Below are 13728 nucleotides of genomic sequence, written 5' to 3'. Positions count from 1 at the left end.
ATTAAGGAGATGGCAGTTGGATCGATCCTGTTAAAAGGCCAACTTACAGGAAAAAAAAAAATTTCTCTGTAGTGCTGTTTTATTGTTCAACTATCACATTCAGTTGCCCCACCATGTAGGATTCTTGTATAGATTTTTTTCTATGTGTTTTCTGAACCATGAAACTCCCCCGATAAAACTAGTTCACTATGTCTCACCCCAGTACGTACTGATTTATATTCCTTCTGCATTCTCTAAAAAAGAAATGAAAATTTTCACCTCATCCTCAGGCAAATGTTTAAGTGAGAGGGATGATCTTACCTCCAGATGTGCTGATCTATTTCAATTATGTATATATATTCAACATGAAATGCTTGGAATTCTGATTTTGGAAATATAAAGGAAGGTGAAAATTATCTCACTGGGAAAACTGATAGCAAAATGAATCTCCAGTTATTTCGGCAGATACTCTTTTCCATCTTAAGAACGTTTTGGTAATGATCAGAGGAAAATGCTTTGCTCAACTTTGCAAGTTAAATTCCACCTACTCAGGCTGATGTTGTTTTTTATATTGCTAAGGTAACTTTCTACGTTATGGTTAGAGGAACTAGAAGAACTTTTAGCTTTCCATTGCAGAATCTCTCTGCCCATGTTGTCATGTGAAATGACTGTTTTTATGATTGGAAGCAGTTGTCCACCAGCAGTTTGCCTGAGATTTACCTTTTCAGTTCTAGCTACGCTACCAGACAATATCTCAGTAATGAATTTTGATGACTAATAAGCCTGCGTGGTGTCTGCAAGTAAAAACATTTTCTGTAGCTCTTACTTTATTCCCAAAAATATGTTTTTCTTTCCAATTTCTCTTGGTTTATTTCAGTAACTGGAATGTGTGTTTCAGAAGAGTAGGAAGGAGTATGAGTAACAAGGAAAAGGAAATAGCTGCCCCACTGGGTTGGTTTTCTGAAGTTTAAATGCTGTGTCTTCCAGGGTTGATAATTCAGAAGATCCAGTGTATGAGAGCTTAGAAGAGTTCCACGTGTTTGTCTTGGCCCACATTTTAAGACGACCTATTGTTGTAGTAGCAGACACAATGTTACGAGACTCTGGTGGAGAAGGTAAGAGTTTTTCAATGGAAATTGATGCACCTATTTACCTCGGTCACTCCAAAACGAATGCCTCCTATTTATTTTCATGGAAGCTGCAGCAGCTACAAAGAGTATGATAACACTATTTGATTGAGTGAATTCTCAGCTACAAAACTCTGTTTTCCAACATAGTCACTACCATTAGCTATGCATTTTCTCCAGCAATGAACATGCTGCACTCATAAAAATCTGCACCAGTGGAGAAGACCCCCTGATTCACAGCTGCCGCGATGATCCTTGTAAAATGTTCCCCATGCAGTCCATCTTTCATTGGCCTGAGCAGATGGAAGTCAGAAGGTGCCAAATCCAGACTGTACGATGGGTGCAGTAGGACAGTTCAGCCAAGACTGACGATGTACTCTACAATCTTCAAACTGCTATGAGGCCTGGTGTTGTTGTGTTGCAAAAGAAAGCATATCATCTCTGGCCTGACTGGAAGTTAGAGCCTTCATTTAGTCACCGTTGCAGTGTAGCAGTCAGAGTTGGTTGGTTGTTTCTGGAAGTGCAGAAGGATCACCCCTTTCCTGTCACAGAAGAGGGTGCATATCACTTTACCCACTGAAGGGTGTTTGAACTTTTTTTCAGTGAGAAATTCTTCTGCCTGCACTCCATGGTTTGCAAGTTTTGACTCCAGCTCACAGTGGTGACACCATGTCTCTCTACCAGTAATGATGAGATTGAGGAAAATGTCACTTCCAGCCTAATATTGATCTAACAATCCCTGACAAACCTGCATATGGTATTCATTCTGTTCCCAAGTGAGCATTTATGGGACACTCCTGACACAAGTGTTGTGATATTCCAAAATTGCCACCATCATTTCCAAATATTAAAGCCAATATTAAGCTCCATACAGTTCCCTGGTCATAATCCACTGATTGGCATTGATAGCTGATTGAGGCAGTCTTCATTTCATGGTGTGACACCTGTGCACGGCCTTCCAGAACATGGTTATATTTCACATTGCTATTATCATGGCTGAAATGTACCACCCACTGTCTCGCTGTGCTCACATCCACTGTTTGGGTTCCAGAAACATTCAGTAAGTGTCAATGAATTGTCAGTAGGTGCAGTTCTTCCACATGGAGGAATTCAATTCTAAACCTTTGCTTCATCTGCACTTCCATGTCAGATTCTATTTTGTCGGACTGCCCCTCTGCTGCCATCCCACCAACAGGCACCTCTGACGTTGTGGGCCAATATAATAAAATATTATTTAATAAATAATATTAAAAAATAAAAATTATTAATAAAAATAAAGAGGCAACTTTTGGAGCTTTGTCCTTACGGATATGTTAAACATGTAACAGTCATCAAGATTTTGTTAAAATACTTTTATATCTTTACTAGTAAACAGGCTAAGGAAAGTATATGTAAAGGTGGAGTGTTTTCATTGTTGCCCTTAGTGTATTTCCTGATACTTTTATAACAAAATTTTACCTGCTGTTATGACTGTTTCCTCTATTGATTGCTCCACTTCAGAGCTCTTCTCCTTGAGCTCTGAAAACAGTGTAGCACAGCTGTTACATACAGTAAAAGCAACATTAGTGTCTTTTTTCATAGTTAAAAGAAAAAAAGTAATCTTATTTTGTCATTGCAGCATTTGCACCTATACCATTTGGAGGAATTTATTTGCCACTTGAAGTTCTACCTAACAGATGCCATTGCTCACCTCTGGTTCTAGCCTATGATCAGGCACATTTCTCTGCTCTTGTTTCCATGGAACAAAAAGATCAACAGAGAGAGCAAGGTATGTATAAACACAAAAATATATATAAACACAAAACTCAGGAATATATTTTGAACACAATGCACTAAGTACTTTCATAGACCTGTAAGCGTATGTGTCTATCAGAATGGAAGCAATATCCACTAAATTTTATTTTTTACAGTCTAGACCTTAGTGTGGAATCAAAACTGTGAGCCAAGAACTATTCAGTTCTAATCTTTGCTTTATCACTGTGTCTTTTTACATACATAAATAGCTGTAATTGTAGTTATCTGCTGTGCTTCTAAGTTCTTGAAGGACTGTGTTAATTAGGGTTTGTAAAGCATTTAGAAAGCTAAGTGTGAATCAGGTAATGAAAGGCCTAAATGTACTTGTTTTTCCATTTTAAAACATCTAGTGAAAATGTTTTTATCTTTATACCTTATCTTCTGTTTAACTTTGTAATAGTGACAACAAAGTCTGAACAAACTTTTGTGTGTCAGGTTTGAGCTTCTTGGATACGGGATTAAAGTTGACAAGAATGTCAGGAGTGGATTAATTCCTGCGCAAGCAGCCCAGGAGGTAGCTGTAACTGCCCTTAACTTGAAGACCTCTTTGCCTAATAGATATCTGTGAGAAGTAATACAGCACTTGGTCGTCCTACCCTTCTCTTGCTTCCCAGCACCCAAATCCAGGGTAGTTAACTAGCTACTACTGGGCTTGATGTGCTGAGAATTTTCATAAGCCAGACTGCTGTTTGGAACAGTCTGGGTGCTCTCCCTCATTAGTAGAAAGTCAGTATCTCGTAGGGAATCCATCTCTCACTGTATCACTGAACATAGTGGAATAGTTCACCTGGAAGGGATCTTCAGAGATCTCCTAACTTCCTGACCTTTTCAGGACTAATCTAAAACTAAAGCATATCGTGGAGGGCCTTACCCAAATGCCTCTTGAATGCTGACAAACATGGGGCACCAACCACCTCTCTGGTAAGCCTGGACCAGTGTTTGACCACCTTATGGTAAAGAAGCCGTTCCAGATGTCCAGCTTGAACCTCCCCTTGCTCAGCTCTGTGTCATTCTCTTGCATCCTGTCATTGGTTACCTGGATATGTGTCTAACTATAGAAGTTAATATCTTCATACTGCAAGTCTGACTTAGCTACAGCTACTTGCAGAATAAGTGATAGAAATGTCAACAGAAAACCTTAAGTGATTTAGAGCATGTTAATATTTGATTCTTCCCCGTCCGCACTGAACCTATATCCTACACAGCTGGATTATTGCTAGTGTTGTGGTCCACAAGGCTACAATAAAATTTTTGCTGTATTAGTTGCTTTCTTAGTCCCAGTGTTTGGTCAATGAGTAATGCTGCTTGGTGCTGTCAATGAGGAACTGATGTAAGAGCAGAAAAAAAAAAAAGCAACAACAAAACCAATGAAGGAAAAAAAGCATTTCTACTAGTGTGTGTAGAGCATGATGGTCATACAACAGCTATTTTGATTACTGTATGTTTATGTTCTCAAGGATTGTGTTTGTGATCTAATTATTTATTTATTTATTTTTTAATTATTAGTTTTGGATCAAGTTAGGGATTGTCATACTGAAAGTTACCTTTGCTGGTAATTATTCAAATCAAGTAGCCATACTAAATCACACCCTTTGCCCTTCACTGAGGCATGTTCCTGACAAAGATGCACCCCTGTACACACAGGTAAATATATATTCATATGCCATATGTAGGTACACAAACACTTTTATATATATATATATGATATATATGATATATAAAATATATCATACATGCAAAATTGTCAAATTAGTAAAAGCTTTACTTGAAAAAATTTAGACTTCAGTCAAAATGCTTCCAAAGTATTACGGATAAGACTGTTCACTCATCTTTGCTGCTTTGCTAGGAGTTGTCCTTTCTGAAATTTCTTTTGTATCTAATTTAGTCCTGCTGCATTGGTTTTATACAGATCAGCTACTCAGTTTTTGCTAAATCTCAAAGGTGAACACTCCAGTAGTCAGCTCTACCTCAACAATTAGCATAATCGCCTGTGTGGAAGCTTCACTGGATATGTATTGGATTAAAGGGAGACATGCCCACCCAGTTATTTCTTTTCCCTTTCTATTCTTCCCCGAGTATCTCATGCACATACAAAACAGTACCTAGCACTGAGAGTTTACAGTTGATAAAACAGAAATAAACAAAGGAAAAACATCCCCTAAACCTAAAACAGAAGCAAAAACAACCCCCAGCAGCATTAACACAGGCCATTTTAATAAAATCATGGGAAAAGCCTAATAAACTCAAAGTCAAAGAAAATATTTATAAATTTTGTGAAATGGTAATTTAGTTGCTCCCAGACCTAATATTTACACAATTGGCCATTTAGATTGCCATGAGATTTTGATGTTAGGACATTCTCCATATGTATTATAACAGTTTACACTACTGGTATGTTGTGAAATGCTAAGCCAGTAGTTCTAGAGCTTGCGTCTGGTTGGAAGCCAGTTAGATGGATTTAAATACATGTTTGAAGGAACATAGACTCCTAAGGAGGTAGACTGTAAGCAGTCAGGCTCCTGATTTCATTGCTACCACGTTCTTCTGAGAATAAATAGTGTAACCCTGAGTCACCATTTGGCGGTCTGTACAAAGGGGTGGTGCTCTTTACTTCTGTGTCTTCCGTAGTGCTGGAGCATAATTAATGTAGTGAAAGTCTAAGATACTTGAGCACTGTTGTTGCTTTAAGATGGTGTACACTTCTATAAGCCATTTTGTTTTTCCGGTATTTCTTATGAAAAATGGAATATTTTGATGATAGGTTTAAATGACCATTATTGCTAAAGCTCCACATTTTAAAAAATCATTAAGCTACAAAGCTCATTTAAGTTTATCTAAGTACGGGTATAAAATGAATTAATCCAGCTGTCATCTACAGATTGCTGTGCTGACACCCAGCACAGAAAGAGGGGTACGTGTGTGGCTTTCCAGTCTCAAATCAAACTTCTAACTCCAGCCTGCTGTGAATAAATCTTGTCCACTTAAGCTTCCAGTTCCACTTTCATGAAATTCAAAGCTAATAGTAAGCAGATCAAGACAAGCAGAGCTCAGATGAGCTCATGTCTGTCTTTGCTCCTTTGGTGGAGAAGGGAAGAGTGTTTTTTGCTAAAGATGTGATGTGGCTTTAGAAGAATCCAGTGAAGAGGAGCTTGGCATTAGCTGTGAGTCCTCCACGTTTTTTTGCTGGTGACTGCAGAGGTGTTTTAAATCCCTAATGAATATATGTACTCATAAATGTGGAACATGTGGTTTTTGAGATCTCCTGAGTGAATTTCTTTTAGTTCTTCTTCCCAGAGAGTGGGTTAGAGGCAACTGAATATCTTACATTCAGTTCCCTAACACTGCATGCATTCCATCTGATTTTGGATGTGTTTTGGTATTTCCCATGGTTATGGGGCAGTGAGCATGCTGCAGCTGTGCAGTTGTCAACAGAGAGAAAGCTGTTCATCGCAATGTTGAAACGAGGAAAAACTGTTGAAGGACAGATTTTATTATAAACATTTTCATGAAAGATTCTGACATCCAATTGAGTCGTTTTTCTTGGAAGGAACTGAGTTTTTTGTTGTTGTTTTTTTTTTAAGTGAGATTGCATGATATGGGCAGCACTGCATGTTGCACGTGGCAGCCTTAATGTTGGTGGAAACAGAATCATAACACAAAAATGAGGGAAAAAAAAAAAAAAAAAAAAGTTGATTTGTAAGTCGGATATCCAATGAGAAAATGAATCCAGTCAACTTGCTGAGTCTTCAGTAGCACAAAGATATTCCAGGGATCTGCAAGGAGATGCTGGGCAATGGCTCCAGCCTTTGCGTTACACACCGGGACAGTGCAGCAGCCTTCCAACTCAATCTGTAGAAGAGTTCTTATGAAAAAGCTTTTCACATTGGAGCCATTTTCTAAACATTACACTGATGAATGATGTGAAATGCCCTGTGAGAAATTGAAGCCTGCAAAGCTAATTCTTACATTCTCCATACCATCAAGTTACCAGGTTCTACGCATGTCTATTAGAAATTGTAGAGTTGTCTTCCTGTAGAACATGCCTCCGTAATATAATAGTATTTATTTTGTATGATCTGGCTTTACATGTTTTACTGCAGGGTCTGGAATACACAAGCTTCAATTCTATGAAGCAGCAGAGAACACTTGGCATTCAGTCTGGAGCGAAGGGAATGCTTTGGCATTCAGCTGCAAAACTGGTTGCTGTTAGAGACTGCTGGCAGCTAACAGCATCGTGCTTGTTCTTCAGATGCTGTGACAGGAAATAAATTGGCACACGGATGCTCTTGTATCTTGCCAACACAGAGGTGTTGGCAGCTTTGGTATGGTGGAAGGGAGAGGGCAATTGTGAGGGTCTGAACGGGATGGCAAAGGCACCGCTGTACGTGGCCAGATTTTGAACTGTCAGAAGACTGAGACCCGACTTCTTAAAAGAAGCATCTCTTATAGCCAGGCACAGTATTTATAATCTAACCTGAAGAGTATTTCTCCAGGTAATAATAGAGATATTGTATAGGCAATCAGCAGCTGATCAGTCTCTAGCTGTTCTGTACTGTATTTGCTGTTAGAAAGGGGGAAATATTTCAGGAATTACCTTCTACAGGCAGTAGGGGGCAACATTTACACAAAATTGGAGAGTTTTGACCGTTACCAGACCTTCAGATAAGATGAAAAATAAGCATATTTTCAGCAGTTGTCAAGCTATCTGAATCTAATACCAACTTAACAATGTTAATAAAAATGCAGTTTATATTTCCTGCATTCTGCTACGAGTAACAGCCAAAGATGCTATGTCTTTGTTTGATAGCATATTTTCTGAACTGCAAGAAATGCAGTAATCAACACATAACCAATAAATACCATAAACTTGCAGTAATTCACCACCGTGTTGCTGCATGATTTCTCTGTATTCTTTGCTTCTTGACTTTGCTGGAATAGCTATGTAGCTATAGTCCTTAAGGGCTGTGGCACAGAAAACTTAATTCCTTGACTGGCTGTCAGAGAAACAGCAGTGACCTGCATTACTGAAGATCCTGCCCGATCCCTCAGCAGCTTTCTGACTGTTTTCTAATGAAATGGAAGCAAATTGCTGGTTTTAATTAAAGCTGACAGTGCTTTTCTGTTAGTTTATTGGTGGTGATGGATGATAGGACACTCCATGAAATCAAAGTGCGATCTCTGCATGCTGAGTGTAAAGCAGAGTCATTAAGATATGTCAGAAGGCAGAGCTCTGGCAGGGAGGGGCAAGAACAGAACAGCCAAAGCAGATAGAGAGTGATGCTGGGTTATTACAGCAGTAATGCTGTTTCCCCTGCACTCAAGGCAGGTCTTAAACTGACCTCTTAGCTCATATATATGTTGATCTTTGCTCCTCAATTATGCTAATTCACAGTTTGAGTCCAGAACTCCTGTACCAACTGCTTGCTTTGTCAAATAATGCTGTTATCAGTATATTTTTATTTCTTAGCATGGTTTTGTTTTCCACTGACAAACCTGAAAATGAAAATATTTAGCAAACGTGCACATCTGTATGAGATGCAGAGGAATACTTCAACATTTTATTGTTTTCGGTTGTTCTGTCTCCGGGAAGTACTTATTGTGCAATCCAAAATGGTGTTGTTATCCGTGATGCCTCTGGTGACTATTGCCAGTAGCAATCAGAGCGTTACTCTCCCCTTCCTCTGTCACGCAAACATCAAAATATGGATGAGCCAGTACTGTGGCATATCCAGCTTCTGGCCTTTTTCTTTACCCGCGTTTTTTAACTGCTTCTCACAGCTTAATCTTTTGTCTCTGTTCCACGCTCCCACCCCGATCCTTGTTTTATCTCTACTTTAGCGGTGATCCCCCTGACTGACTCTGAACATAAGCTACTGCCTTTGCACTTTGCGGTCGATCCTGGGAAAGACTGGGAATGGGGAAAAGATGACAATGACAACACCAAACTGGCCAAGTAAGACCTTCCTGTGGCTTTAGTATGAAGCAGTAAAATGTCTTGAGCCATACCTAATCTAAGTACTGAGAGAGCTGCTACCAGAAGGAGCTATGTTCTTGTTTTCTGGCTACATGGGAGAGGAGGTGGGTGGGTGGGTGGGTCTCCAGCTGATGGTCACAGATCAGGCTGCTGTTGTGCTGGCATTGTTATCTCTCCATATACGCTTCTTTTCTCAGTGTGTTTTTGACTGTGTGTTCCTTTCTGTTTCCATCCTTAGTTTGATTCTGTCTCTTGAGGCAAAGCTTAATCTTCTACACAGCTATATGAATGTAACGTGGATACGCATACCATCTGAAACACGGGTAAGGTAAACTTCCTCCTCAGTCTAAACCAAATAAGTGATATGAGGCACAGTAAGGTATTGTGTAGGGTAGGCTGTACGTCCTGGCCAGCTGCCTGAAACCACCTGTATCCTAGCAGCAGAGACAAGTCACTTGTGGCACACCGTCAGTGCCACTAGGCTTGTAGATTTCTAGTGTTCTGTCTTTAAGACAGTTTCTTGTGTATTTTTGCAACTTACATTCCATTCTGAAGTGTATTTTCTAGCTTTATCTTTCTCTTATCTATTTCAGTATCCCCTTCAGTTCAGAAAAATAAAGCAGGCATTCTCTAACTACTTTTTTCTCAGAACCTTGGCTTGCTCTCCTAATACCACTGTTAGGTCACTAGACCCCAGCCCTTTCTCTTTTTAAGAACAGATTTGGACTCCTGGACAGCCTCCAGTGTAGACTGGCTGACAAAAGGCCACAGACTGGCAGTGAACTGGAGCCTGGTTCTTTTAAAAAACTATCTTAGAACTATGCCCAGCTGGCACCTCATCAGCTGCAAATTTCTCTGCAAATTACATTGAATAGATTGAGGGGTTAGTCTAAAGGCGAAAGGTTGCTAGGAGAAGATGGTGGTGATTTAGACAGCCTGCACAGATGGTATTTGAAAGGAGGAACACTACACAAAAGGAAAAAGAGTTTAACAAGCTGCAGGAGAGGAAAAAAAATCCATTTTTCTATAGTTTCACCCTAAAGCAGTGGCCACCACATCAGAAAAAGGAGAGGCAAAATTGTCCTGTAACTGTAAGCTGTGAGCCTGAAACGACATGAGACCTGCGTTACCTCTCCATGCTGCAGGATTCCAGACAAGAGGACATTTAAGTACTCAGGGACAAGAAACAAGTGTGCATTTCTTCAGTGAAGATGTATACATCTCCAGAGTGGTTCTATATCACTATGGTTAGTTAAGTGTTTCGTATTTATCTCGAGCAGATTGGCGTTTTGTGATGCCTGGATGCAAAACTAAGTTTTGCAGGACTAAGTGACTGCAGACAGATTTGAAATTGTCCTAGGATCCTCTTACTACACATTGTCAAGGAAGATACTTTATCACCTTACCTAAAATATGACTTGGAACTCAGATGTCTTGCATCAGTTTTATTTTCAGTATTTTCAGTAAGTGTGAGCAGACCTTATTGGTCTATGTGATTAAATTTGCTATGTCAGACAAGATGTTTAGCTCTGTTGCATTGTAGCACTGATGTAAATGGACTGGAGGCCTGAACAACGAAGAAATTAACTAAGTTGTTTTATGAACATCAGGAATTTTGAAATATTACTACAGACAGATTTGTATGCTGCACACCCCTCACAGCTTTCAGCAGAACCTTGCTAATTTTCCATTGCTGTGGCATCAGTTCTCTTCTGATCTTCTGTCTGCTTGCTGAGAGGCTGCAAGTACTGTGGATGCTTCCAGTTCAGTGACTGGTTGCAGCCACTCTGCTGGTCAGTGTGAACAGGGAGGTTGAGCTGCAGACTTCTTGATGAGAGCACTAACTTGAGTCTCTCCATCATTCAGACAATGATTTTCACAGAACTTCTGAATGACTGACCTCTACTCTTCAGATGAGCTTGGAGTGAGCCAAAAGCCACTGCAGGAGCAAGCAAGATAGGTAGCACAGCCAAATAAGAAAAGAAACCAGTATAAAATGTCAGTATAAAAAGTACACTTCTAAAGTCACTTTGAAAGTCTTTATTAGATTATACTTTTTTGCACCAAGTCCCTGTATGAAACTGCTTTTTCTGTATCTAATTATAATTAATTTTCCATAGCAGGCCCCTTTGGCTCAACCAGAATCCCCTACAGCTTCAGCTGGGGAGGACGTTCAATCTCTGGCTGACTCAGTGGACTCGGACCGAGATTCCATCTGTAGTAATTCCAACGGCAGTAATGGAAAAAACAATAAAGAAAAAGAAAAGGACAAACAGAGGAAGGATAAAGACAAAAACAGGACGGATTCAGTTGCCAATAAAATAGGAAGCCTCAGTAAAACCCTAGGAATTAAGCTGAAAAAGAATATGGGCGGTCTTGGAGGCCTGGTGCATGGCAAAATGAGCAGGGCAAATTCAGGGAATGGAAAAAACGGTGACACCATGGAGAAAGTCAAAGAGAAGAAGTCTAAGTCTCGAAAAGGAAGCAAAGAAGAATCTGGGCAGTCTGCAAGCACTTCTCCATCTGAAAAGACCACCCCATCTCCTACTGACAGAGCTAGCAACTCGCCCATTGAAAAGATGAACACAAAATCCTTCTCTGACAAGCAGGCTGATCCATGGAAGTACAGCACTGATGTGAAACTCAGCCTCAATATTTTGAGAGCGGCCATGCAGGGTGAACGCAAGTTTATTTTTGCTGGCCTTCTTTTGACCAGCCACAGGCATCAGTTCCATGAGGAGATGATTGGTTATTACCTAACCAGCGCACAGGAGCGTTTCAACGCTGAGCAGGAACAGAAAAGAAAGGATGCTGAGAAAAAGGCTGCGCTGAATGGGTCATCTAGTAGGAAGCTGGAGCCAGAAGCGTATTCAAAAGAGAAGTCAGAAACATCTCCTCAGGATAGGGCATCACCTGTCTTGCCTCAAAGCCATACGACTCAACTGGTTTTAAAATTTAAAGATCGCACTAGTCCCACTCCGGGGTCATTTTCTTCACCTAGTAATGGTGCTAAGAAAAGTGGACCCATTCCAGTGTCTGCCCACTATAGCCATACACCACCTGTTCAAAGGCAGAGTGTCATCCATTTGCATGATGTCAACTCCAAGCCATCGAGCTTCCAAGATGACACTTACAAGCCAGTGGTTGGCACATTAAAAACCTGTGCCACGTATCCCCAACAAAACAGATCACTGTCTTCTCAGAGCTACAGCCCGGCCCGGATAACTGGTATCCGCACAGTGAACACAGTGGAATCACTGAGCTATGCCATGCCTACTGAACACAAGTCTCAGACATACACTAATGGATTTAATACTGGCGACATTAGAGACTGCTTAGAATATGCTGATGAGGATGCTCCTCAGACCTGGTTGAACAATGATAAAAATCAAGGCAGAAGCACAGTTTGCCCAATATATCCCATCCAGCAAAACCGCTGTAAGAAGGATAACTGTTCCTTTTATGGTCGTCCTGAGACTGACAATTACTGTTCGTACTGCTACAAAGAAGAGCTGAAGCGCAGGGAGAGGGAAAGTAAGGGACACAGGCATTGAGGATTCTTCCGTGACTATATTTAGTTTTACCATTTTCTTACTTGCAGAGTAAACAGTGTTGAATTGCAGTAAAAGGAATCCTTCAAAAAAGAATAAAGGATTGATGAGTAAATAGTGTCTAGCTTTTCGCTTTTCCTGGGCAATGAGGAAATAATAGGATTAATTTATCATAAAAAAAAATATATATTATTTTCCATTTTGTCAGTGTCTTTTTTACATACTCTGGGTAAGCTGAAGGGTTGTTTACTTCTTTGTCAGTGCTGTGTGTATGTTTGGTCAAAAATTTACTAATGGTGCCTGAATTTACACTGACATCACTCAGGTAGTAGTATGATAGGGGAAAGTCATAATACCGGAGACGTGGTGTTGTAGTAGGGTAGTATCTGCCTTGTAAACATTTGAAATTCTATAGCTGTCATGAGAGTATTTTTTTCCTCAGCAAGAATAAGTTTTTCATAGCTTTTCTTTCTTTCTGGAGGGTAGCGACTTTTGCATAACGCACACTTTGAAGATGGCAGCGTACTGCACTAGCACTGATGTTCATACTCACTTTAGTTTGAGACAGAATGATTCTAGGAAACTGGAGGTGAAAGGTCTGAATTCACGAGGGCTGTAGCTCTTCCTGATTTTAAGTTCTCAGCAGTTATTTGTACATCTCCTTTATAAAGTAGATTTGCACCATTTTTACCTGTATTGAATTTGTAAACACATTTTATATAAAAACATGACCTGCAAGACTTCACTTCCTAAGGAAAAAAAAAAAAAAAAAAGACAAAGAAAATTCATATAAAACTCAGTATAATTTTGGGCACCTGAATCTCAGTAGTATTTTCGTTGCTGCTAAATTTGGAAAAAAAAAACTATTTTAAAATCAAAATCTAAAAATTCTATTAGATTTGGAAAATTTGATGACCAGCTAGGAAATGTAGGATCAATCTAGAGCTGAATGAACTGCTTGTCAAAACAAATGTATTGCATCCCCAGATTGCCTTAGCCATTATATAAATGTAATCGTTATTTGTTTATTCCTTTTCCAATGTTGTTGACTGATAGTTACTGCAAACATAATTACTTCTGAGCATTTCTTGAAGACATTTGACCCCACCTGTTTTTGTTTCGTCTTGAGCAAGTCGTACATCTACCTGGAGGTTTCAAGATGGCTATAAAATGCCTACAGGTTCAAACGCCTTCTCCTAGCACAGATGTGCACAAGTCTGATTTCCAGATACTTACATAAATATTTGCAGTACCTTTGAAAATAAAGCTGTGTTCATAGAAGCATTTCTGTAACGCAAATACC

General features: G+C 39.7%; 1 protein-coding gene across 2 annotated transcripts in view; it reads left to right on the top strand.

Moving 5' to 3' along the window:
* Positions 1 to 12428, top strand: part of OTUD7A (OTU deubiquitinase 7A) — a gene marked incomplete at both ends in the record, with an annotated part of 34401 nt that extends 21973 nt beyond the window's left edge. The window contains 5 exons of one of the 2 annotated variants that reach the window (XM_079541140.1): positions 967 to 1094; positions 2725 to 2874; positions 8739 to 8853; positions 9113 to 9197; positions 10995 to 12428. In XM_079541140.1, coding sequence (XP_079397266.1) covers positions 967 to 1094; positions 2725 to 2874; positions 8739 to 8853; positions 9113 to 9197; positions 10995 to 12428 — 1912 coding nt within the window. The remainder of the gene's footprint in view (positions 1 to 966; positions 1095 to 2724; positions 2875 to 8738; positions 8854 to 9112; positions 9198 to 10994) is intronic. The other variant, XM_079541141.1, reaches the window with a different exon arrangement.
* Between the last annotated feature and the right edge of the window lie 1300 nt (positions 12429 to 13728).

This window comes from Tetrao urogallus (assembly GCF_951394365.1).
Source record: "Tetrao urogallus genome assembly, chromosome: 11".
In the NCBI taxonomy this organism is placed as follows: Eukaryota; Metazoa; Chordata; class Aves; order Galliformes; family Phasianidae; genus Tetrao; species Tetrao urogallus.
Note: the sequence above shows the minus strand (reverse complement) of the source record. Positions and strands in the feature narration are given on the sequence as shown.